Source organism: Paralichthys olivaceus, chromosome 3, assembly GCF_024713975.1.
Source record: "Paralichthys olivaceus isolate ysfri-2021 chromosome 3, ASM2471397v2, whole genome shotgun sequence".
In the NCBI taxonomy this organism is placed as follows: domain Eukaryota; kingdom Metazoa; phylum Chordata; class Actinopteri; order Pleuronectiformes; family Paralichthyidae; genus Paralichthys; species Paralichthys olivaceus.
In genome coordinates this window covers 13,771,482-13,799,185 of record NC_091095.1, presented here as the reverse complement: position 1 = coordinate 13,799,185, position 27,704 = coordinate 13,771,482, and the positions used below count along the sequence as shown (strand labels likewise).

General features: G+C 40.1%; 1 protein-coding gene across 3 annotated transcripts; it reads right to left on the bottom strand.

Moving 5' to 3' along the window:
• Window positions 1–416: 416 nt before the first annotated feature.
• eps15 (epidermal growth factor receptor pathway substrate 15) lies at window positions 417–26,972 on the bottom strand. 3 transcript variants are annotated; one of them, XM_069522061.1, is made up of 25 exons: window positions 26,809–26,972; window positions 22,454–22,495; window positions 21,233–21,322; window positions 21,082–21,129; window positions 20,877–20,972; window positions 20,607–20,669; window positions 19,530–19,655; window positions 19,263–19,322; window positions 18,796–19,026; window positions 18,375–18,520; window positions 17,351–17,507; window positions 15,846–15,928; window positions 13,287–13,359; window positions 11,257–11,418; window positions 10,941–11,138; window positions 10,400–10,828; window positions 10,172–10,246; window positions 9,757–9,910; window positions 9,588–9,632; window positions 9,085–9,482; window positions 8,292–8,361; window positions 8,064–8,134; window positions 7,345–7,480; window positions 6,982–7,187; window positions 417–2,627 (listed from the first exon to the last, which is right to left on the bottom strand). In XM_069522061.1, the coding sequence occupies exons 1-25, from the start codon at window positions 26,833–26,835 to the stop codon at window positions 2,487–2,489; spliced, it is 3,327 nt and encodes a 1,108-aa protein (XP_069378162.1). In that variant the 5' UTR covers window positions 26,836–26,972; the 3' UTR covers window positions 417–2,486. The 3 variants fall into 3 exon arrangements, with proteins under 3 accessions (XP_069378162.1, XP_069378163.1, XP_069378165.1); XM_069522062.1 differs by having other exon boundaries at window positions 10,971–11,138; XM_069522064.1 differs by lacking the exon at window positions 417–2,627 and adding an exon at window positions 3,577–3,747.
• Between the last annotated feature and the right edge of the window lie 732 nt (window positions 26,973–27,704).

Sequence of the window (27,704 nt, the reverse complement as noted above, 5' to 3'; positions counted from 1 at the left end):
AATCTCCAAATGCTGTCGGCACTTGATTGTGAACATTATAATTATAATTATTCTACACAAGGAACACTATCATTTTTGAGAGAGTATTAAAGTATTAAGTATTAAAACTTTAAGGATTGAGCGATTTAATACTGTATTACACTTCAAAAGACAGATTTAAAAAAAATAAAGAAAAATCACTGAAGCAGCAGACATATTCTGACTTTTAGTCTTACATTACAAATGTAACTCCCAAAGCACTGAAAACTTCATTTCCCAGAATGCATCTCAACTGGAACTTCCCTTGAAAATTGGAAAGTTTAAAGCACATTTGAATTTCATAATATTGCATCATTAGTGTTAGAAAATCATTCACCATCGGCTGTTGAAAACAAAAGTACCAATGTAAAACAAAAACAACACACAAACTGCAAAACTACATGTTTAATATTTATTCTGTTTCAATTAAATGCATTATATATTCTGGCCAAAACTCCCAATAATGATTTTTATTACACATTAGAAAATACAAAATAAAATACAATTAGCTGGAGTTTTAAAAAGCCTTTGTGGATCAGCCTAGAAACATAAGTGGTTCTTAATTTGTAAAATTCAAGGAGTCTGTACAAATGACTGTCATTTGTCTGGAGGCATTTAAACGCGAGAGAATGAAACAATCAGATGTGTTAAGCCAAGCCGACGATAAGCAGCGAAGACAGGCGGCTCTGGTTCTCCTGTATAAACGTAGACTACAATATGAGAGACCGCACTCAGCTAGAAAGTGCTGCATCCACCAGACACTGAACTGGTTACACACAGAGAAAAGGAAGTGACATGACGCTGATCACGTTAAATGAAAACATAAAGTAAAAAAAAAAAAAGTAATACGAGTCAGACGAGTAAGAGATGTTCAAAGTGTTGAGCTCTGTTTGGTCAGAAATAAGCAAAGAAAAGAAACCAAAACCTCATGCGCTCAGTGGAGCTTTCCCTTGTCAGAAGCCCTCACAGTTCAATGATCAGTGTGAAGTCACTCGGTTTATTTTCTGGGAGAATCATTCAATTTAACCAAAAGGGAGAATATATTGTCTCTGACTGACCACCTGCTGTGTTGCTCTCAACCATAAACTGTGTATAGAGATGGACGACATTTCCTCTTCCTAAACAGTGAAAGTACACCTCAAATAATTTTAGGTAGTTCTTATGACACAGATGTTTGTCCAGGTGTTTCTCCATTCTCTGTGTCACACACACACACACACACACACACACACACACACACACACACACACACACACACACACACACACACACACACACACACACACACACACACACACACACACAGTTACTCAACCAGCATCTGCGCTGCTGGGGCTTCATTGAGGAAGACTCTGACCTCGCAGCAGGTTCTCTGTGCAGATGAGTCGGGATTAACACTGCTATTAAAAGCAGCCGAATAACAGTTTTATTAGATGCATTTCATTTGTAGTGTACCTCGAAAATGAATTAATATGTAGTTAATATGAAATAGATGTAGCTTCACTCCAACTTCAGTTTCTCCCAAAAAATAAACTTTCTATAACACAGACAGAACAGACGCAGGCCGAGGGCTTTGCACTTCTTCAATTCAAAAGACATAAGAGCTGTGATGGATTTGTTCCTTTTTTTAGTATTAATTTGTTTTTCACATATCAGAGGATGAATGACTTCCAGTTAAACACGTACAAATGCTGTCATAAAAGAAAAAAGAAAATCTCACAGGCCCTCTGCCATCGTTACTATTCACACTGGATGATGTTAAAGATAAATGCCAAGATTTTGTTACAGCTGCTCCAAAACCTCCCATTTCACAACTACAAAATTTAGCATTTTGTCACATCCATCATTAACTAATATTTGAAATCCTCAACATAGTTTCAGAGGCTACAGGTCTCTGTGAGTTATTAAAGGGTAGTGAGTTTACTTAGTGGATAAAGATGTCTTTCGACGAGGCTGTATCAGTCTACTTTTTAAATAAATTACATTCTGCAGAGTTAATGTGGCCTTTAGTAGCCTGGCGTGTGATGATCTTAACACCTAACACATCTCTAGATCCATATTCACTGCATTTCATTTAAAACCACCCACACACTCGTTTGTCCTTGGTCGTCTCCTCCCAACGACAACCAGAGGCCGACAGGATGGAGAGAGACACGATGCTGCGATGCCAGTGCACAGTGAACAGTCTCGTGGGGGAGAGGGGGAGAGAGAGAAGATACAGAGAGAGAGAGAGAGAGAGGGGCTGCTGAAAGATTCAGAGATGGATTCATTCAAAGAAAGTCTTCTCATGGGGTCAGCGGGTGTTGCTGAATCAGTCCTATACAATCCCCACTTTTGCTTTGGTGCTTTCTGGGCTGGGCCAGGCTGTGCTGTGCCGTGCCGTGCCGGGCCAGTGGAGGAGGGGGAAAAAAGGAGAGAGGAAAGGGAAGGAGGGAAGGAAGGAAGAGGGGGGGGAAAAAAGAAGCTTCTCAGGAGAGTTCAGACTTGCTGAGAGCGATGGCCAGCTCCAGGTCCTCTTGTTCCTGCTGGGTGAGCCTTGCAAGTCGCTCCTTTTCCTCTCGTTCGCTCTCGCGCTTTGCCCACTCTATCATGTCCTCCTCTGTTGGATACTGCTCCGTGAATACAGACAGACAAAGACACACACACACACACACACACACACACACACACACACACACACACACACACACACACAGAAAGAACGCACAGATGCAAAGAAAGGAGACGCACAAACACAAACACATGTACGTAGTTAACAAATTCTTAAAGATGAACACTAGAGCCTGTTGAGAACACACAACTCTTAATAACAACACACTATCATAACACATCATGAGTTTCACAGGGAACATCTAAAGTAATGTTTTTGTGTTACGTGCTGTACATTTAACATGAAAAATATCACGAGGGAACCATTTTCTATGTCATTAAGGGAACAATGATGTAGACTGCCACATACACTGTATTTCTGAAGCTAATATCAATATGTGAATCACATGAGAGCACTTTGCATATATTAAAATAAATGTTTCTAAACATAAAAACATGACATAAGGATCACTTTTGCTTTTGAGAATTGCAACGTTACAGTACACAGTGAACAAGGGCTGTCAGTCTTCCTCTATGATCCCATCCCAATTGAAATGCTTAACATTTGTTATATTTATATTTGCAAGAGGCCCCTGACAGAGAAACTCAGACTCCTTCAATATATTACTGCTTATCAACCAGCATATCCTGATACATGGGTCACAGTGAAAGGTATCCTCAACGCTATAATGCTTTTAATTTCTAACACTTTTTGGTTTTACTGAAACTGTAAAGAGGAGATTTTATGGGATTTAATAAACAGTCATTTCAGTGTCACATCATCAAATATACATTTATAGATATAGACATTTTGGTTTTGAAAACCCACTGACAGTGCTTTCCTTCTAAAAGAAAAGATGTTTATGTGCCACTGCAGGAGAAACACTAATTAATAGTTAATTAACAAGTAAGTCATTAGGTCATCACAGTGACCAGCCCCATCACTGACACAATCTATTTCTCTGGATGAAAGATGACATTGAAGAGAGTGACAGTCCTCCCTCAGGCCTCTGCCTGACATGTGACAAGAATAAAAGCACGAGATCTGGTGCTGCCACTGAGGATAATTGATAGTCATGTGTCCAATATCATGTCCTTTTTAAATGTTAATGGCAGCTACAAGAAGGAGCTCACACTATCCTGCGAAAACAATAGACACATTATTCTTAATGAATGGCAGACAAAGACACCGCAGGTCATCCAGTGTGTATTCACCCATGCAAGAGGAAACAATGACAACGTCCACGATAGCAAGGAATTTTTTAGAGCCGATGATTTCAGAGTGCAGAATGCAGAACATGCATGATGACGACTAAAGAGACGTGAAGGATTAAGTGAACATGCAGTTGCGAAAAAAAGGACAATGGTGCATTCAGCAAGAGACGTGATGCTTTGTGTTCTTGAATATTAAAAAAAAAGATCCTGCATGTTTTTTTATTATATTTAGAACAAATTGTAAATCATCCAAAGACTATTTTAATCTGCAGGTTTTAAGAACATAAAGAACGGAATGTCAGACCTGCTTTGTCAAGTACGACACATATGAAGGAATGTCAAAGCCTGAGAGTCGGGTGTACCGAGATATATTCTGCCTGGGGTGTTTGTAGACTACAGTTGTCAGTTCCACGTTGGTCTTGTTTGTAGTGTTTTAAAATCTGTATTTTTGCAATAGAGCAACAACACACACACAGACACACATACACAAACACACACACACAGACTTTGCAAACTAAAACCCTGTGTATTGCCGAAACAATTGTTTAAAAAAAAGAATGTGTACAGCACATGTAAATTGCACAGACATGAAAGGTGTTTGAAATGAATCTATGATGATTAATAACACGTGTCATTGTCAAAGCTGCAGAGATGAAAGTGAAAGTGAGCAGCTTGAAATGTAGGAGAACCTTTAAATTCAAAGCAGGCTCTGGAAAATGGTCAGCGATTGTCTAAAGATTTCATGACGAAAGAACTCAAAATAAAAACTTTGGTCCTTCAAAGCTCAAGCATTTGTAGACAGTGATGTCACAGATGCACATAGAAGCCAGAGATGATGCCCTTGATTCAACTCTTTATTTAACTTCTTTGACAGAGGTGTAAAGAAACACACTCACTCTCACACACACAAGGAGAATACAGGTGATCAGTTTCTCCACAACACACAAGGGCTGAATGAACTGGTAAATGAAGGGATGAACAGAGGGATGATAAGAGGGGTGCTATTGAGGGAATGGCAGAGACGGTGGTATGAGTGAATGAGAGGCAGCCGACCAAACACACAGTTGGTGCGTGCAGGTCAGAGTTCAACAGGAACATGCGGGCGGGAAGTCATGTTAAGGAAGAAGCGCAAAAATCACCACTGTCTTAATATTGGTCGCTCATCCCAAATCCACAGTGTGACAGTACATCTCTGTGCAGTATTAAATATAAACAGCTTCCATTATATTCCTGATATGGAACGATTGGTTTGACCCATATTAAGACTAATAGACAGACTAATTTTCCAAAAGTTGTAACTTTGCTTCTTTTATTTTTCAAATGCACAAATTTGAATATGTGTACAAAGACAGTATACTTGTGTCTCCTTGTTGCTCTGGATTAAGAGATAGTGTGTTAGCCTTGGTTGAGGTGTGCGCTCCTCTAGCTCGTCAATGAGTTTGTGAAATGATGCCAGCTTCAGACAACTTTTAAAGGTACAGTGTGTAGAATTTTGTGATATCTAGTGTTGAAATTGCATGTTGCAGCTGAACACCTCTCACCTCACCCTCTCCTTCCAGACATGAAAAAGAACCTGTGGTAGCCAGTAGTTTGTCCAGTCTGGACTTATGTAAAAAAACATGGCGGCCTCTGTAGAGAGGATCCCCTCGATGAAAAATATAAAGTATTTGAATATAAAGGGCCTTTTCTGGGGTAAAGAAAACTACAATTCATACAATTCCGATGAAACCAACTAGTGAGAACATCGTGAGAATTATTCTACATTAAATTTGTGCCAATAGTTCCCTTTCACCTAAATCTTACACACTGGACCTTTAAGCTGAAACAGTCTCTGAATCTCTCGAAGGCTGGAGAGATACTTTCTTTTTGGCCACTTATTCGTACCAGATGCATCGTGACACAATTGCTCACATACATCCTGTGTACCACGTGCATACTTTGTATTTCACTAGAGGTCACACCACAGAACCATATAGAACCTCCAGATATTAATTCTGTAAATAAAAAACATGGCAGAGAAAGAAACAACCCTGGAGGAGGTTAGCCTACGGTTACTTCTGAGATCCCGGCAGCAACGATCACAACGTCAGAGCAGACAATGGTGAGTGCACTGCCACTATTGTGCGTATTGCATCTTTTCGATGTATGCATATGCTATTTATGAGGACCCACACAGCTACTGTGTGGTCACAGGATACACAAGGCAGCCATGATGCATATACGTAGTTAAAAACAAGTATATATCGGGCCTTATGATGCAGCAGGGACTAACTCAGCATCTCAGTCAGAATTAACTGAGGTAAAACTTCCCAGCTGTGCCGTCACTGGTCAGACACAGAATTAGCAGTTTACATATAAGAATTTTTAAAATTTCAGTGTCGAAACCTGCTTGAAAAGCCAAACTTTTCAATTGGTTAATATTTTTGGAATAACACTTTTCACATGCACAGGATGTAGTGTCAGTCTGTTGAGTTGGGATGGTGAATAAAAGCCAAATACAAGCAGCCTCTCATCTCTCCATCCACTGCCAACCATTACGAGGGACTTGGTATCATGTGAAATATTAAATTTTAATTAAATTACACCACAACTTGTTTCTGTTACTACAGATATGTTACAGAGTTGATATATTTATGTATCTATATTTACTATGCTGACATTTCTGTACATTTCTTCATAAATTAAGACAGCCCAACCTCATGGGCTTAAATTAAGTGCAACCCCAATATAAATCAATAACAAAAATAATTTCAAGTATAAAGACTTATTACAAGGCCAGGAAATATATAATTCATTATAGAGAGCTACTATATACACCAGCAGTAGACAGTATGCAAGAAAAACAAACTCACAAATAGAAGTTTAATAGTTTGTGTCAACTTTGTTTTGGAAAATTAAGTATTCAAATAAACAGAAATGGAGATTCAAGAAACTGTGCTACTATATGAAACCTTACTTTAGCTCAATAGCTCACTTCTTCAGGAACTTTGACTGGCAGTGGATGGAGGGATTTATTTATAAAGCTGGCCTGATTTGCTTTGTGGTTGTAACCTCACTGAACAACTTGATGTGATGTATTAGCAGGAAAACAAAGAGAAGAGGGGATGTCTACTGAGAGTCAGGTGGAGGTGAGGGAGAGGGCGAGAGGGAGGTGCTCACTTTGTCAAAGCTGGCAAATCGGTCAGCTTCCCGTACGTTGTGACGAGGAGGGGAGGAGGGGGCGAAGGGGTCGGCTAAAGGATCCTTGGCAGGCAGGGAGGGCGAGGAGGAAGAGGAGGAGAAGTCTCCTGAAGGCTGTGGGAGGAAGTGCCCTCGTCGATGGAAGGAGTCAGAGGACTCTGTTCTGGAGATGGATGATTTCTTACCTGGACAAGTGAGATACAGTCGGTGAGATGTACACAGGAAGTAATAATTACTAATAACCATTACTCACTCTTATTATACCCCCACATGTTTGATAGCAACACATCTTATTTGACAACAGTCCAACATATGTGCACAGTGAAATTAACCAGAGCTGACCTGGAGGTGGTGGGGGGGGTCTAGTTGGTGTACCAGTTTTTGGGGGCAGAGCAGGGGGCACGTCGGGGCTGGTAGAGGGACTGTCTTCCTCGAACAGGTTCTTATTGTTGATACCAAACTGGTCAGCCCCATTTGACTGAAACAGGTCAACACAAAATCAAATCTATACTTTCCAAAACAGACACACTACATGAAGATTTGATACTGTAGACTGGAGGTGGAATTACAGCAGTGGTCATCATACTGTGTCGTTTGGTTTAGACGATGACTGAACTTTACAGTAACATCAGCGAATATTTGAGGTTGAGAAATATAATGCAAAACGAATCTGATAAGACTACAGAAATAGTTCAAGTATGCAGCATTTTGCAGAATTCAGTCTGTCGTTGTATTTTCCTTTTTATATATAAGACATGATATGTTGCTGCAGATTGTCTGAAATGAACGGTGAGTTGAGCGGCAAAAAATATCCACCAAGGGGAAAATAAAGTGTTCCAGCGGTTTCCTCCAAAGAACCACAACAAACTCACCAACATTCTTCCATCTTGAGTCAATTTATATTTCCTTCTATAAGTCAATTTATATTGTCACTGATGGCCTGCCTGACACGTGATTAACTGTGTTTCACAACATACTGAGTCATTTCCGCACTGTATAAATGCAGCAGAGGTAATTTCAGCACTTTGTACGTGCAGCAGAGGACATGATCTGAAAATTACCTTTGTCAAGGCACTGAAATCTGCAAAGCCCCCTCCAAACGACTCATTACCAAACACAGCAGCAAACGGATCTGAAACAAATGAGATTCAGTTTATGAAACTGACACACACACACTAAACTGTTGATACGTTTATGTTGTATATTGTAACAAAATCTGTTTTTTAAATATTTTGAACCGCTGCAGTTTCCTCTAGTTCCACAGGGTGGTACCATACCACACATCATACCTGCATCTAAGCTGGCGCTCACTGTCGTACCACCTGGAGCGAAAGGGTCATTGGCCACCGCAGTGTCCTTCTAGAGACAGAGCACCACAAAAAAAAATCACTAAGCAAAAACAAAAGCACAATTTCACTTATTTAATTTGCTTTACAGTATTTACTGACCAGATATCACTAACTTGTTAAAACCCCTTTTTAAATTCTACTTTAAAATGTTTCTTTTTCTTATTTTTTTTGCTTGGGAGATTTGAAATAACAGCATAAGAAGTTGAAGGGAAAACAATACAACACTAAATAGACAGATTAAACAGTACTCTGTTCTTTTAATAAAACTGGAATAATAATACGAATACCTAATATATACATTTGTATTAAAATGTAGGATTTTGTGCCATCTAACTGTGAAGTTGCAAATTGCAACAAATGAATACCAAATGAACACCACTCGCCACACTCCCTGAAGTGTGTGATAAATATACAATAATGAAAAGATAAATATGTATATTATTTTATTCCATTTCTGCCAATAAATCCTCCAAACCAACATTCATCCACCATTCTGTTTTTCATTCAGAAGTTTTTCACTTATAAATTGTAAGGGTATATTGGCATAAAACAAAAGTGTTTAACCCAATCATGAAAATATAAATATCCTCATGTACAACTGCTGAGATAAAAATATTAGAGTGTCAACAGCCATGTTTATAACAAACCATTATTGCATTGCAAAACATTCATCAGTTGTCCTGATCAATGTGGGTGTGAGTGCACTGTGACCAGGTTTAACAGAACTACTCACCACTGCCAGATCACAGCTGACTGGCGAGGAGCTGAACGGATCGGTCTCTCCGTCCTGAGAACCAAATGGATCTGCCTCTGTTGTGGCATTGACTTTGCCGCAGAACGGGTCGGACTCAGCCATGTTGTTCCCTGTGGTTGTGAAAGGATCCTTGGCTGCTGAAGCTGGATTTGTCGGTTTAGAGGTGAAGGGGTCGGGGCCTGCTGCTGGAGCAGGAGCTGCATTGTTCAGCTTGGCTGCAAACAGGTCTGGCTCTGGTGCACCAGTGGTGGCACCGAACGGGTCAGCTGGGGCTGAGAAAGGGTCCTCTGAAGAGAAGGGGGCACTGGAGGTCTGTGTGAAGAAAGAGTCTGCAGCAAAGGGATCAGTCCCTTTAAATGGATCTCCTCCAAATGGATCTGAAACCAAACAGCAACAGATACAAATTGGGAAAATGTGATAATGACAGAGTTTAATTCTTATGTTCATCTCCTTCTAGACAGTGTTTGATTGAGAGAATTTACCTGCAACATCTGCTTTTCCAAATGGATCATCTTTAAATGGATCATCTATGAAGGAAGAAACATTGAATTCCATTTGAAGTTGTTGATCTTTACCAGAAAACCTCAGCATGAAGCGTGACGTTTCATTTTTAAGCCGTTAAAAACAGTTAATATGTTTGTGGAGACTTACGGTCAGTAAAGGGGTCTGAATGAAAGAAGTCCATCTCAGGCAGGGTTGGTGGGCTGGTCTGTGGCGGCAGGGGGCCGACTGGTAACGAGGGGGTGGTGGTGGATTCAGGCATCTCTGCTTGCTCCTGTTTGTTCTCTTGGTCTGATGATGCCACCTTCAGAACAGTGACAGCACTCTGAGGATTATGTTGCACACTACACTGCCTGACGTGAAGGTTGCATCCACGCTACATGTTTGAATTAATGTGTCTTAAAATCCTATAAAGGATCAGGTCGGATCCCCTTGCATCCATAATGTGTTTTCGAGGGAACTAATATAATATAACTAACAACAGTCTTCAGTCCAATGACAATTCACAGAAACTCTGGAAAGTAAGAAAACAGACATTTAAACTTCAGTGAGTCGGGGTCATTACCTTTGGTGAGCTCTCATTAGATGATCTGTCTGCATCATCTGCAACTTCTGATGAAACTTCATGGTTACTAAATTCCTGGACATGGAAACAGAGAGGACAACAAAAACAAATAAAATGATGTTTTCATAATCATCATGTTGACACACTGCAAAACTGTAGTAAGAACTTGCCCTGATTTCTTTCCATTTATATAATGACTGACAGCTGAAGCAGACGTGTATTTATTACCCTGACAGTGTTGTCCCGAGGCTTGGTGAAGGTTGACAGACTATTGTACATATCAGAGGAGGCCAGACTACTATAAAGATCATCCAATGCATCAGATCTCGGTTTTTCCTCGTCTGGAGTATTTGGACTTTCATCTTCCTTGTCCTGCATCTCCTCCTCTTCTTCATTCTCATTTGCTCCTTTCTCTTTTTGATCTGAATGTTCTTTTTGAATACTGCAGACAGCAGCTGGTTCTTCCAGCTTCAACTCTTTAGGCTGGTCCTCCTGGAAGAGGTCCTGTTGGAAGGGATCCCCCTGGTGCAGCTCTGCTGCAGTACCTGCTGCTCCATTAACCATGACAGGAGAGCTGTCCTCCAGGGCTCTCTTCCAGCTCAGCTGGGCAGTCACTGACCTTTCCTCCACTTGAAGGTTGTTCAGTTTCTGTTGAACCTAAGTGAGAGATGGATGAGTTCATAGAAAAATGACAGAGAGCAATGAAACAGGTAAACTTTCTGTGCAGGAAGGGAATGTTCATGAGCATGACACATGCACACAAACAAACCTGTGCTACTTGTTTGAATGAGTCTCGCACAGATTCTTGTAGAGGTGTGAGCTGCTCCTGTGCAGCCTGGACTTTTTCCTGCAGCCTCCTGCTCTCCTCCTGCAGAGCAAGCAGCTCCTCTCGGGCCTGGACAAGCTCCTCCTCATACTGACATATCATCTGTTCCTGCTCCTCATGCTCCGACTGCAGCGATGAGATCTGTGATAAACATAACCATCATGAATTCTCTTTGATTATCAGCCATTTCTTTAATGACATAGCTATCCTGTATTGACATAACTGACTCTGCCATGAAAGAAAAGCCAACAACACCTACCAGTTGTGTTTCCTGGGTGGTCTGTTGGCGGATGTGAGCCAGCTGCTCCTCCAGGGAGCCCTTCTGTTGGTCCAGCTCCTCCAATGTCTCCTGGACCTTCTGACGCTGAGTCTGGAGCCGCTGCAGCTCTCCACTCTCCCTCCCCACTTCATCTTGTAAGTCCTGTAGAGGTAAAAAAAATCAGACAAAGAAAGAGTCAAGACCAAGCTTTAAGGATATGGCTTTGTTGAATTCCAGGGGAAATTGTAGAAGGCACTGATGGATTCAGTAATTGTTCAGAATGGCTTTACTAAGAGTTAAGTTAAGCAAGATGATTAATTAATTTGATGTGATGCCATATTCTTAAGAGCTAATCTCCATACAGATACAAGTTTTAATTAACAGTGTAAAACATATTTCCAGTAAGGGAAAAGAAAACAGGACCTTTCCTGAGAAATGTATCAGTTTGACCTGACCATGAATTAACCAGCTAGATCTCATCATACAGATGTGAAGTGGTGTGGTAGAGTCGTATATATGGGTCGTATTGCATCCAGTCACATACAAAAGCTCCTGAAAATCCACTGTAAGTGATGGACAAACTTAGGTAACAATGAAAATTATACATGTGTTTTTTAGAAAATCCCACTGAAGTTAATGTTAATTTCTATCTGAGATCTATGATATTAGTTATATTAGATTGAGCATGTGTAGAAGAACAGCATATGGGTGATCCATTCAGAGACATGATTATCTTAAAGGGATAGTTCACCCAAAATTGAAAGTTCACTCATTATCTACTCACCACTATGCCGATGGAGGGGTGGAGCAGTTACTGCAGCAGAAACTGCAGCTATCGTGAGAACTTGCAAGTATTGCAGATGTCGTCACGTGCCCCTTGGGCGAGAGCATAGAGGCGCGAGCTTGTGCGCTGTGTGGGCATGAACGCGGGTCCTGGCTGAGGATAACAGCGGACATTTAGGGTAAAAACATGGTGTAGATTAAGCCATTTTGTGTCGATTTTGAATTTCGGGATTTACAAACACTTTTTAAGCCACAGGAGCAGTATGGGGGCAATTTATGTTTTTTTTTCTGTAATTTTTTACGTTTGAAGAAGTGGTCACCATTTACTTTATTGGATTTTTCTGTAACGCTGTCTACCTCTGAAACTCCTGAAGTGTTTTGTGGACTCAAACACTTCATCCATCCCTCCATCAGCATAGTGGTGAGTAGATAATGAGTGAATTTTCAATTTTGGGTGAACTATGCCTTTAACCTAACACCTAGGTCCAAAGCTACTGAAGGTTGTTAATTCACGTCTATACACAGATCCTGCATTTAAATATACATAAATATATCTGTGGGCGAAGGACAAGACTGTGGCTGTAAGCTCTCTGGTTTTCATTTCTAGTCTGACAAATCACATTTGAGCAGGGTTTGTTTGCTCACAGGTAACAGCCCATGTGGAGAGCAAAGGAGGAACAACACATGGACACATGTAAAACATAGATGTCTGCAAAAGCAACACAGAAATTCTATTGAGAACCTGCAGATGATGTTGTTGGATACAATTGTCAGCTAAATGAAATGTGATGTAATGTTGTCCAAGCACAAAATATCAATGTCAATGTAAAGCTCAGAAATACAATATATAAATAGGCAAAATTGCTTGAGGCTACCCTGCAGTGCAGCTGGGAAATTCAGCTAGCACACCCGGACACACGCACGCACCAAAATAGAGTCCATTTATCAGGCTCAGACGAGTCAGATACACAAGGACAGCCTCTTTGTCTCTGACAAACAGTGACTGTGCTTCTGAACAAGTGTCTAGGACTGCTGGCTAAATGCTAACTGCTGGTCACTTTTATTTCGGGAACAGAAAGCAGGTGTGTTCCTATCAAGGGTTTTTGGTTACAACAACAAGGAAGTTATCAGTCTTTATCCTAAACATCTATAGCCATGCTATCAAATTTATCTGTCTGTAAAAATCCTCTGTCTCTCTGTGTCCACCGCACTAGGAACAGACAAACTCATAGACAAAGACTCCTTACCTGCACTTCACAGCTGTGCTGTCTGATGGCCTCCTCTTTCTCCTTGATCTCCTCTTCCACAGAGCTCTTCTCTCTGGGGGTCCAGCACAACAGACAGGAGTATTTAGCCACCAAGGACAGAGTCGGGAAACCCATCCCACCCAGCCCAATCCAGCTCTCTGCTGAGCCTTCTTCACCCAGCCCTTGAACCGCCATCACCTCCTCTCCCTGAGCAACCATGATGTCCTGAACTCCTGACTCAACTGTACGGACAGCTACTTAGACGCCTGCAGCCACAGCAGGTGTGTGTGTGTGTGTGTGTGTGTGTGTGTGAGACGCAATATGAAGAGAGCCTGAGTGTGATGAGACTAGGCTGCTGTACAGCACTGGGAGTGCGTTAAAGGTGGGTGTTGGAAAAACTGAGCATTTGCTTGCTCAGTCAAATGTGTGGGAGATGAAAAGTTAGAAGCAGATGGCTGCCTGGAGGATGGATATAGGGAAGAGTGATGATGAGCCAAAAATACAACACTGATGGTTCGTGCTGCTCGTCCTCTCTACTTCACTGTTTCATCCACTCAGCCAGAGAGAGAGCAAAGCTGTCTGAGAAAGGCACCAACCCCCAAAATTTAAAAAAGTTAAAAACAATAAAGCATACAAATTTACAACAGCATATAATGTAGAGATACAGCGCCAACAACATTGAGGAAAACCATTTCAAAAACATCATGGCAGACATTTTGATTTAAATGTGATTATTAGTAAAACTGAATGGAAGGGGGAAAAAAATACACTTAATACTTGAGATTCTCATTGTGCTCGATTGACCCCCCTTTAAATCTGCAATACAGTCTATCTATCAATCTATCCATCCATCTATCTATTCATCAATGTGATGTTAATGGTTTTGTTCCTAAAGCAGAATAGGATTTCAAACTCATATTTTCAGTATTACTGTTCTGAAAAACAGTATCTGTCCAGAGAAAACAAAAGGTACAATTTTTAGTATGCATTATGTTTTTTTGTTAAACAATAAATACCACTCTTATTATTTCCATTCACTTTCATTTTATGACTGAATAAAAAAGGCAACAGATAACAAATACAACAACCTTAAAACTACTCATCCTTTGCAATCCATTTCAATGTCAACTATAAATAACAACAAAAAGCTTTAAACGTCTATTTTTAGATTCTCTCACTCTCCTCTCACATCAAAATGCACAATTCTCTTTGTAACATAACAGCCTCCTCAGACAAATCTAGAATCAATTCAAGTTGAGCATCACTCCTGATCTCTTCTTACCCATCTTCATCTTCATCATCATCATCACCGACCTCCTCAGCTTGAGCAGAGGGTTGCTGCCACAGTTTGAAGCAATAACAAAAGTGCATCATCTTTCTTCTTGACCTATTATTCACTGTGTCTACTCTTTAGCTATCATTAGTTTCAACTTCGATCAGTTTCTGTCATCTCTGATTCCTACCTCAGAACAGCTGTCATCTGGTGTGTGTGTGTGTGTGTGTGTGTGTGTGTGTGTGTGTGTGTGTGTGTGTGTGTGTGTGTGAGAGAGAGAGAGAGAGAATGTGTGCATATACAGATAGCTGTGTGTCTATAACAAAAGGTTGAGGGGGGGAGTAGAAATAAATTTTCTCACTTCTCAGTTGCATCTCTCATGAACAGGGAAGTAACATTTTGTTTTGGTATCAAGTAAGTAATCAGATCCATAACAACAAAAACTGAAGTGAGATTACAATTACAATATAAGCAAAATAAATAAAACACAGATTTGTCAATAAAGAATGGAGATTCATCTGTTTTTTAGGTCATTTAGTAGCTTATTAAAGATGATGCAGAGGATGTTAAATAAATATATGTGTTAAAATTTTTGCTAGATGTTTAGAAGAAGAAAAGCTAAGGGGAGGTGAGTCACATAATGCATAATCTGTTTGTCACTCTCCCGCATTCACCTCACTGTCAATGTCTGAGAGTGTGGGAGTGATAGAATTGTATATAGGTGCGATGAGCAGGGAGTATAAATCATTCAATGTGTCTGAATATATTAAATTTATATAGGCATTTCAACCAAAGTGTATCTATATATTAATTAATACTAATGGTGCTACATAAAAAAAAGACGTCCAATATGAATGTGATGTCAGTTTTTCATTTGACCACTGGGTATCAGTGTTTTCCAATAGCTCATCAGCAACCATCTATCTATACACAGCCATTAGAAATAAATTCTGGGTTGGGGAAAACTCTGCCTCCTGTTGGTCAGTATATGATACAGAGCAATAAAAAGATACTATGCGATCACTTGCTGTAAGAGCTTTCATGAGGGAGTCCTGGGTGTTTATAGACTTAAATTATTTTTGACAACATTTGATGAACACCAGTCATAACTAGTCAAATTATTTTCTTGTCTCTCAGATCATCAGATCAACATACCAAAAGTATTAAATGGAAAATTCCACGCCATCTTTTGTCACCACCAATGCCGTAACCTCCACCTATACTGTTTCAGCAACAATGTGCACGGTGCTTATAGGTTTTTAATGATTATGAGAATAAAACATTACCGTTGTAGTTCAACAATCTCGTTACTGAGAGAGTCAAGCTCCTTGATGGCCGAGAAGTCAGCTGCCAAGTTTAGCATGTTGTTCTGGAGAGAAAGGAAGGTAGAGAAAAATCAAGAGGTAGAATAAACTCACTAGTACAGATAAAACATCCTCATGATGGTGAACTACCTCTACTGTACGTAATGAATTAACTGTCATCACATACGGAAAATATAGACATGTTTTATCACACAAAACAGAACAGCAAAATCACTTATGATAATAAACAACCTCCATACTTAGGACATTTACATTGTGTGTGAAAGAAAAGAAAATCACAGCACAAACAAATGAACAACAGCGCTACACTGATAGTTTTACAAAAACTACATGTGAAGCTACAAAAGGAGACACAGCTGGCAGAAATGGGATGTACAGTGGCTTAAGGGTAGTACTAGTACATTTCATAAACATAAATAAAACAGACAAGTCAGTGCAGTCCAAAATACTTGAAACAGCCACCTCTGCTCTTGTCATCTTTCCCATGAGCAGAAATATTTAGACATTTAATAATGATGAGCTCAGAAGCAAATACTGATGTCACATATTATTTAGATTTGTTGACAGTGTAAAAAAAATAAATATTCAAAACAACAAACAACCAGAGGCCTCCTGTTAAAAGTAATGAGATGCACAGAGTCAATAAACTAACACACACTCACTCAGTATTGTCCCACTGCACACGTGAAAGGGACAAAATGTAAAGAATGTAAAGAGCAACGAGGCACTAAAGAGAGGAAAAGAAAGACACAGCTGCAAGCTAAAAAAGAAAACAAAACACACACACAACAGGAAAAAAAAGAAATTAAGATGTCAGAAATACATCCGCCAAGTTAGAAGTCAATCTGATGAGCAGTGGTCAAGAAATTTAAACTACAGACTTCGTCTTATTCATTGTTAGATTGAATACATAAATACTGTGTCCGTCATGACAATATATAGTAAATAGTATAAAAGAGATAGATAGACAGCAGGATTTGTTGTGCTTAAAACCAAAAACATAATGCAAAATTAATTTAGATTTTGTACAGCAATTTCATATATGAAATGATTTTGTATCACTTTACCACATACATTAATTAGATTTTCTAGCATCGTACAATTGTATTACTGAATAATAAATAAAAAAGCATAAATTCTTAAATATACAATATATATATATATATATATATATATATATGCATGAACAAGTACTATCAGGTTGCAGTGTTTGTTAATTTAATGACATCACCATGTCTCTCTCTTAAATCACTATTATCACTTTATCATCATCATGATTGTTGTCATCACTACTGCTGTTGTTTGTTTATGTTCTCATTGATATCATCAATTCTACTTTCAGGATCAAATTTATTCCAGGAAATACACCAGTTGTCTGTATCATCAGGAACATCATCATGTTTACTGGGGAAAAAGGATCCACACATCCTTAACTATCACAAACTGAAGTGCTCAGAGCGACTCACCTGTTTGATGTTTTGTCTGTCAGATGGAGGGATCATCTCTGGGGTCAAGCTCTGTGGAGGGTCCAGGCCTTTCGTCAGCTTCTGATTGATCAGGTATAGCGCCAGGGCAAACTGCTCTCGGGTCAGTTTCCCGATGTCTCCAATGTCACAAACCTCCCTGTTAACAATCGCATGTAGGTTACATAAGAGAATAACTATATACACCTCAGGCAAAGGGTGTTTTTGATTGCCTGGCTGATCACCATGTTATGGAAGTCGATACACAGGACAGTCACAACAGGACAGAAGCTAATCAGTCGTGGGAGGAAAAAAAATCAATTTGATGGGATATTCTACTGGTCGGATGTGACAACACGCACTGTGGTGCTATGAAAACTGCAGCAATTATTTATGTATCACTTAGTACTGTGTAGCTTAAAAATCTGTATTTGCGCCATAGATTATTTTTAGTTTATTTATCACAGGCTTTGGGGCGTCCTGGTGATTTGTATGAATTGTTGTTTTTTTACCCTAGAAGTACCTTTATAATTAAATACTTTATATTTACATTGAGGGGGTCCTCTCTACGGAGGCCGCCATGTTTTTTACATTAGTCCATACCGGACAAACTAAGCATCTTTTGAATTTTATGACAATTAAAGGCTACCACAGGTTCATTTTCATGTTTGGAAGGGGAGGGTGAGGTGAGGGGTATTCAGCTGCAACATGGAACTTCAACACTCAATATCACTAAATTCTACACACTGTACCTTTAAATGTTTTATCAACATTGTTCATTTTCAACTCAGTCATTTTTCTTTGCCATGTTTCTTATTCTACACATTTAAAACAGCATGTGATTTAAAGCCTAATGCCAGCAAATTTGTCAATGTTTCTCCATCATTTACAGTTAAACTGTTATTTCCTTCTACTCTGAAAACACAAATATAATAAATAATGCTTCAAGTAAATAAACCAAAGAAGCTGCAGGGTGTCATCAGTATCTCATAGATGGCAGTAAAGGGAGCTTTAATATATTGCTTACCAGATACGTGCAAGTGTCGCAGACGGCAGCCCAGTCTTCAGAAAGATATCTCTGACCTCAGGTCCAGACACGAGCCCGTCCATGTCACCGTCTGTCTTGTTGAAGAGGTCATCGTATTTGGCTTTGTCCGCTGGTGACACCACCCACTGCAAAGTTGACACCACAGACTTAACTACCACTGTCTTTACTTCATAACTACAGGTAGGATTAAACACAACCGATGACAGTGACATATTAACTCAAACTAAAATTTCACTTACCTTTAAACCCTCTCTCACCTTGTTCTTTTGAGAAACACACTGAACTAGCCAGTTTGAAATCATTTCAAATGATTGCTGTCACAGCTAAGTGGCAGTGAAATAAAACATCAAAAAAGTTTTTTCAGGTAATGATGCACAGGAGAGATGGGTCCTGTACTCACAGAAGCAGCTGCTGGTGCTGGGACAGGAGCTGGGGCGGGTTTAGGGGGGTGGGGAATGGTCTTAGAGCCAGCATGGGCGGAGCGACTGTCTTTGGCAGAGGGGGGCGAGGGTAACAGGGGCATCACAGGAGGCACCGAGGGTTTTTTCCTTTTGGAGGGTGGAACCAGGGGAGGTGGTAGGGACATTGGAACATGCTCCCCCTCCAACGCTCTGTACACCAAATACATGGCCTGGGATAGGGCAACAAAATGCAGTCATAAAAGTCAATTACCAATAAACAATCCTTTCTCAATCTTTATACTTCATCCACATGTCTTGAATTTGTTGCATCGATATCTAGGGAAGCAGTTTTCAAAGCCTTAATGAGCTTCCCAGATTGTACTTACAATTTAAGCAAACATATATACCCAAAAAAAGAAAAATGGGTGAAGAAACTTTAAGTTTAACTTAGGAGCTCATATCTTACCACAGAAAATTCATCTTTGTCTAACATGCCATCTCTGTCGAGGTCACTGAGCTCCCACACCTTCAACACAGAGACACATTATATTTACGAATGAATCATAACAACGCTATATTTCAACATAGCATTTCAAACTTTAAAGTAACAGTCTGTCTATGATTTTTTGCTTTCTGATTTAATTCGGGATTTCCCTATTAAGTTTTGCTACTTTTAGAATAAATCAAACATGTTATTATATGATTATAAAATAGTCCTGTTAAATGATCATACCCTGCCAAGGATGTCCACTGGTAGTTTGGAGTTAAGCAAGACAGGCTTAACCTTGTCTCCTGTTAGGATGCCACCTACTGGACCTAGACTCTCAAAGATGGAATCAAACTTCATCTTCTCTTCAGGCTGGAAAGAAAAAAAAACAAACACAACAGATGTAGAAAGATTGGAGGCTGAGGAATAAGAAGAAGAACAAAGATGTATCCACTAAGCCAACAAACAGGAGGGAAATTTAGGCCAGTCAGCTGTGAAAATAAATAATTTTGCCTCATTTACAGTGTGTGCGTGCGTGTGCATGCTTGTGTGCATGTTTCTCAAATAGCACTCTAACCTTAAAAATCTTACCAGCTTTTCTGGTAACTTTGTATGAACCAACAGTACAGACACTGAATGGCTGTTAACATCTGGGTCATATCTGAGCTGACTTCATTTGTTTGACATTTTACATGACCAAAACTTTAAAGACCCCCGATGTGCTAATTACACTGTATTCACTCATTGTGGTCGTCTCTTAGAAGAAAGAAAAATACATCAAGGCAACATAGATTCCTGATGTGCACAATAAGACATGAACTTGGGAAAAGGTTCGGAACTTTTCAACCATACATTTTCTGGACTTTGCGTTTCTCATATGAATAACGCAGCAGAAGATTGTCCGGTTAAGATGCATTCACGACCACAGGAAAATGTCAAGAACATTCAGGTGAGGGCTGGTGCCAAACAGTGAATAAATTCTACTGCATGTGTTTTTGTTTATGCTCAACACAAGCGATGGTCTTCATCACCAAAAGCTCTTGAATCTTCTTCTGCGTCTTCTACGTGTATGGCACCTCTTTCTGATCCTCAGATATTTGTATAAGTTTTGTCTGGTTTGGTTTTTTCAGTTTTGCGTCCATCGCATGTTAGAAATGTCATCTCACTCAGACATTTTCTTGACATCTAGGGGGCTGGCTCTGTCTCAGACATTTGCGTTCTTTCATACAGCCGCTCCGTTACATTTTTAAGGAAATACCAGAGTTCAGTGCAGCTCTGAAAGCAGCCGAAGACAAAAATATCAAAAACTTGGTTGTGCTTTACCTTTACAACCCAGGGTGTGTCGCCAGGTGCTCCTCCTGCTAACTGTGGGCTGCTAGTGTCGTGCTGTTGATCAACAAACCTCAGTTAACCTTAGTTTGCAGTAAACAATGAACAATGTTATGTTGAAGCACTACGACAGCAAGATTAAGATAAACACAAAAACAGAACTTAATGTAAACACTTCTGTAGGGTGTCATATCTACATATCTCTATTTAAAGGTAACTTCGAATGAACAGAAGCAGCATAAACAGAATGGACAGAGAACTTACAAATTTGGGGGGAGGAACAGCCACATTAAGGCTCTTGAGTGCCACCTCCAGGCCATTTTGAGCACAGGCTACCAACCGCAACGCTATGAAGAATTGCTGAGGGAAAAACAAGTACAGTGTATTACGTGAAACTGGTGATCACATACACTGCATGTGTATAGAAAAGCTAATCCATCATGTTATTTTTCCACAGGACACTCCTTACCTGTTTGCTAAGAAAGCCTTTACGTTCAGAGTCAGCCAAATCCCAAATCTGTGGAGACACAAATATTGTACAAATTGACCATCAAAATATAAATCAATGTCAGAGACAACAGAGAGAAATGTTTCCTCTCTCGATAATGTAAGACTTTCACCTTCCCCAGGACCAGGTCAGCTAAGCCAGACCTCTTCAGGAACAGAGCTGCATCGGCTGCCGTCACCCGCCCACTGCCAGTTGGATCAACCTTGACACAATCACAGACGTTAACGCACAAACCAAAAATATAAACACACACACGAACACAGAGTCAAGAGGTCCATCTCAAAACATCAGTGAGTCAGCTGTGCTGCCAACGTAGACAGCTTTCCTAACGGGTCAAAGGTTGCACATCATTGCACTGACTGACGAAAAAAGTGTTTGTATTGGTGAGCGATGTAAAGTAAGAGAGAGGCTGTGCAGTCACTTGAATCAATACTGATAATAAACCAAAGCCATTTCTCCAGCAGTCTATTAGGTTGGTAATGGATGTGTTAGTACCCTTTCATGAGGCTCACTGTGAGCTCCACTGACATATCGGGCAAAGTGAAGCATTATTAATTCATAGAGGTACTTCCTTTACTGGACACAGAGCCTTGAACTGATAGTAGAGAAGAGGGCTCACTCTACACAGCAATACTACATTTAGTTAATGTTGGTGTTATAGTTAAAAGTGGAGATGTTTCAATACCAGCATCAGAAATGGCTCAGAAAATGCTTGGTCAGTCATCAGTGAAAATGCAAATCTATGTACCGGTCCGATACCATGCCTCTAGGGTCTATTAGTTTCACTCAGATAAAACTGCATTTTTTTTTAATGCACTGGTAACAGATTAGTACTGGGAATCAGTCAATACACAAAGTCCAGGTATTGGAATCAGGAAAGGGAAAAGGGAAAGCCAGTCCAATAAGCACAATATGGTGAGAGTTAAAGGTCCAGTGTGTAAGATTTAGGTGAAAGGGAACTGTTGGCAGAAATTTAATGTAGAATAATCCTCATGATGTTCTCACTAGTTCGTTTCATCTAAATTGAATGAATTGTAGTTTTCTTTACCCCAGAAAAGGCCCTTTACATTTAAATTTTCTTTTTCATGTTTGGAAGGGGAGGGTGAGGTGAAGGGTGTTCAGCTGCAACATGCAAATTCAACATTTGCTATCATTAAATTCTACACACTGTACACACTGTACTTTAAATAATCCAATCATCTTGAACTGAAATGGCAAACTCACACAACAAAAACAGGCCCATTTGAAAACTACAACTGTTTTATAAAATATTTTAATGGTCTCAGCTAAACAAACAATTATTTTCAATTTGGGGAGAGATATTTTTCCATACCTGTCGATAGTATTTGTCATAGATGGGATTTCCACTTGAGAGCTGTTGAGGAAGAGAAGAAATCCACGTCAAAAGCACTTGGATTGAAATGATTTTAAACAAATTTATACACATTTAACTTTGTAAAACTACAACCACAGTTGATGCTGCTTTCTAAGGTTTGTGCATGAAATTAATAAAATCCCTAATCTTATACTTAAATAACCTGTGACAGGATAAATTAAAAATTTAAAAAAAAAATCTCTCTGGCTTCAGAGAGTGTCATCCACTGAGCCAAGGCAGCTGTCAAAAACAGGCAAACACAAAGATTATAACCAATATGCTAGAATTCTGAATCATTTTAACAACACATGCAAAGAGTTCAGACACTAAAACAGCTGAATTCTCCAAATGTCTGTTGGTCGGACATCAACACAGCGACTGAGAACTGCTCAGACATGTGGAACAAATGCAACACTGGATTCAGCTCACTGTGGCAAAAAAGCTCTCAAAAGACCTGTTTTACCTTTAAAGAAACACAGTGTCTAAGTTTTTCCCAAACATCTTGGCCTACAGTACAGGTATGAAAAGCAATGTGAGATTAGGGCTGTGTTGATCAGCATAAAGCACAATTCCGCAGAGCTATACCCATGAACAATGATAGAAAAGAGAAAGCAGTAAAAGCTAAATACGTTTATGAAGGTAGAACCAGAATATACATGAACTTTTATTCAGGCTTGATAAAGATAATTTATGAACAATTTAAAATGTTGTGGAAATCGACAAATCAACTGGTCTAGCACTAGGTAGATAAACACACCGATGACTCGATCAAAGACATTGCTCTTCTGTGCTTCCTTGCAAAACATATTTCCTGGAGTAGTAACTCAATACTGATGACTGGTCTGAGTCAGGTTTCTGCTGATGACTTGTCAGCCGGCATCTGGACATTATATAGGCTACATTTTCCAAGGCTACAGATGATACTGATAATCACAGGCAACAGCTACTTTGGACTTTCACAAATGTAGGTTTTTAAGCAGATGTTGCAAAAGTTGGGAAGGAAGTGGTGTTCCACCAGTTTGGAAGAACTAGCGGGGAGAGACAGTCTAATAGTATACGAGAAAGCCCTGAATGATGCCAGAACCTCTTATTACTCATTTTTAGCAGTAGAAAATAAGAACAACCCTTGGTGCCACAGAGCTCTACTGGGCCAACTGTTTCTTTAACTCTCAGACAAATGACTTTATAAGCTTCTTTATCTTTACAAATTAAATCAAACAGAAAGATTAACCATCAGAAAACCAATTCATTATTTACTTCCCCTATGTTGTTTGCATTATATTTACATTGCTTCTCTTCTAGATCTCTTCTACAGTTTCTTCATCTAAACCACCAACTTGTCTTTTCAACCCTATTCCAACGTGGCTTTTTCAGCTTTAATTAACACTTCCATATTAGAGCTAATCAATTTATCTTTAGTAACAGGCTATTTCCCACAGGGTTTTAAGGTTGCAGTAATTAACCCTCTGCTTAAAAAAATTCTACTTATGACCCAGATGTTCTAGCCAACTATTGACCTATATCCATCCTCCCGTTTCTGAAATCCTGAAAAAAGCTATAGCAAAAAAATGATATAATTATTTGCATAATTAATTAAACCATAGAATGATTTTAAGATTTCCAGTCAGGATTAAGAGAATATCATTGCACGGACTCAGCACCGATGAACGTTACTAACCATCTTATCTATCTACTGATGTCCTCAGGAAATAGACTTGTCTCTTTACTCGTCCTGCTAGATCTTAGCGCTGCATTTTACACCATCAATCACAAGACTTTATAAAGACCTGTCTGAAAGTGATTGAATAAACAACTGTTTCTCCCCCTTCTCTCGCCTGATTTTGCTTGGGATTTCGTCATGTTAAAAGGGAGATTTTCTCTCTCTGTGGTAACGGTTTCTCTCTATAATGCTGTAAGGGCTCAACCTCGCACTAATGTATATGTCATATCCTTCCTCAACACCCCCCCTTTCCTGCGTTAATACAACTGTCTACTGCTTGGCTCAACAGGAAAAGACTCAGCATTTCCTTTTTCGGACAGTTGAAACTGACAACTGATTGTTGTGCTTTTAAATCATCAGTTGCAGGGAAGGAAGAAAGGAGTTGACACAGTGAATCAACTGGGAGTGGCCTTTTACCAGTGGGTAAAACCTGAACCTCCAGAGACATGCAAATAGACTGTCAACTGTAAAATAAAAAAGCAAGAAGAGTGTAAAGATCTGGTTGTGGATGTCTGTCATTACAGACTACGAAGAACAAGACAACTCACAAGACAAATACAGCCTGCGAGCTGCTTCGTTATTTGTCAGCTCCGTCAACTGCCAATTTACAGTGAGATGACTGTTAGCACTAGCAGACACTTATCTTTCTCTGACCACTGCAACTTTTTTTTCTCTGTGAGACACAATAGTGTGCCTGGAACTGTTGGAAGCTGTAACACTGTGGTCATTGTACTGGTGACCCTTTAATTGAGCACTGGAAAACAATAACACCCATCAACCATTCCCTTGCTATAGCCATATAAATCTGCAGCACATAGGGACATACATTACAGAGCAGGAGTCGGCAGGTCAGTCTAGTTTGCTCTGGATACGTCACCACCTAATGCAGCCATGGCAATGAAAACACATGGACCCTTCTGCATCAAGTAATCACACTTTTGGAGAGAATTTTCTGGATGGGAACTGGACTTTTTCCACAGATCCCCTTTTCACACATGCAGCAGGAGATTCTCCGCTCAGAGGCATTTACAACAACACAGAAATGTCCAGATCTCTATCTTTGTCTATCATTTGGCTGCACTTCTTCATCCTGACACATTTTAATCATTTTAGTTTTTTCAGTTCCGCATTTGTGTATTAGAAACGTCTGCTCCCTCAGAGTTTTTACTGGATGGCTGGCATTAGAACTCCTGAGAGAGCCTCTAACTCTAGGACATGTGCGTTCTCACAAACAGCCCCTCCAGATAAAGTCAGGAGATGATCTGGAGTTCAGTGCTGGTCTGAAAGCAACTTAAATGTCATAATATAGAAACCTCGCAAACAGTTGACTGCTTAATTTAAGCACTGGCCCTGCAAGGTCCAAGAGGGTGTGAGACACTAGGCGGGGTGATGAGCCATTACCAAACTGTGAAGTAAACTCGAGATTAAAATCAGCAGTCACGTGTTTTTATCATGTATTCGTCATATAATTAAGTTTGCAGCTTAAAAACACCCACATTTAACTGTTAATTATTTATGTCACTGCCAGGACCAACCAGTGGGTCAGTGTGAGAATGATCGAGTGGAAAAACTGACAGCAACTAAAACAAGCATTGTTGTCAAAGTAATTCATTGGTGTCAGCAGCTTTTCAAACTCATGTTAGAGAGGCAAAGCTGTCAGAGCTGCTGGTGGCACACAGCTCCTGTCTGTTGTTTGGAGGATGCAGTGGCTCAGGTAACAAGTCAGACACTGTTACCTACTTATTAGATGTGTTGCTGACCGTTTTACTCTGCAAAACAAACACATCCCCACATTGTCTGTGCTTCTCTATGTAGCAGCAGACAGGACATTTAGTGACAGTGGATGCCGCTAATAGCTGCCCAAGCTCACTTCCTCAAACTGGTTGCAAAACAACTGTCAACACCATTTGTCATTTTCTTGATTCCCTTAATATCACGTCAACCAAACTCCCACAGCAGCTAACATGCTAACAGTTAACGTTCACTTCTCAAAGGTCACAGGCAAAACACTGACCCAGTCGCGGAGCCTGTTCAGCTTTGGCTACTCAGTGTAAACACACAGCAAGATGAGGACATTCACAACGGAGGCCACGGCGTCAATATGTGGAACTTGCTTCACTGTTTTTTAGCGGAAAACAACATTAGCAGGGCAGAAACATGACAACAGAGCCACAGCAGAGCCACACATGGGTTCCTCTCAACACAAGAACAATTAGCCCGCAGCCAAACGAGGAAGCACACAGCGAAGCTATTCACTGTGAGAAACGAGGAGGACGCGAAGTGAGGCTGAAATGTTTAAATCGAGTCTGACAGAGCGGCTCGAAAACAGCCCAGCACTGCACTAACTAGCTGCTGGCTAGCATGCTAGCTAACTAGCTACGCCCTTACGCAGTCCCCGAAGAGATTAGGCAGAAACTTTTCCCAGTCACAGCAGGACCACACGAAACCCGAAAAAGAGGCACCGGGGTCGGGGTGAGCCCGGATTATCCGCCCGGCCCGGTTCCGCTAACACCGCCGGAATGTCCCCGGGCAGAGCAGACGCGGCTCGGAGAATGTTTGCGGTCGTTATGTTTGAGTTGTGAGACAGTGTTACCTGAGTAAGAGACAGAGAGGCAGCCATAGTGTTTCTGTTTCCCACCGCTTTCACCCTGCGCCGCTGCCAGACTCACACAGAGAGAGGCCGCTGCAAAACACGGAACTGGACCCGCACCTCCGGCATCAGGCCCGAACTCAGACCCAGGAGTCAGGAGCCAGGAGTCAGGGAGAGGAGTCAAAGTGGATCCACCTCACCAACATACTGTTGCTTTTACACCTCAGCCTTCTCTATGTAATATAATCTAATCAGAAAGAAGACACACGAAGAGCCTAAAAATAGTGGACTATAAAATAAATTCCAACCATAACTATATTTATATTTAACCCCCCCAGACCCTCATATATGTATTAGAAAAAAACAAATGACTCCAATGTCACTGGTAAATAAATAAATAATGTTTTTAAGTCTTATATAAATGTACTTTTTCCAGTATCCAGTGTATCTCTGAATTCACTTCAGGTGCCAGGTTATTGTTAATTTATCTCTATTACCATTATTATCTATGTACTCCCGTCTGTATTTTAACCATTTGTTTTCTTGCTGTGCAGCACTGTGTACTTTTAATTGGAAAGTGCTCTATAAATAAAGTTATTACCATTATTATTAGGAGTATTATTTTAACTGCAATGCCTCCCGGCTCCTTCACTTTTCGTGCTTGGATGCTGACGTCTGCTAAAGTCCGTGCGGCAAAGGAACCAGTGACAGAGGTTTGGTACTCACTCTCACTAAACCTCAAAAAACTTTTACAGTAAATTTCCATAAGAGTCAGAGCCCTGGGTGGGTGGGGAGTGTCTGTTGTTGTTTTTGTTGCTTTACTTTTCTTCTGACTGATTTTTTATATGTATGCAAAGTATTGATCTATCTATCCATGTATTTAAATGTATATACATCTA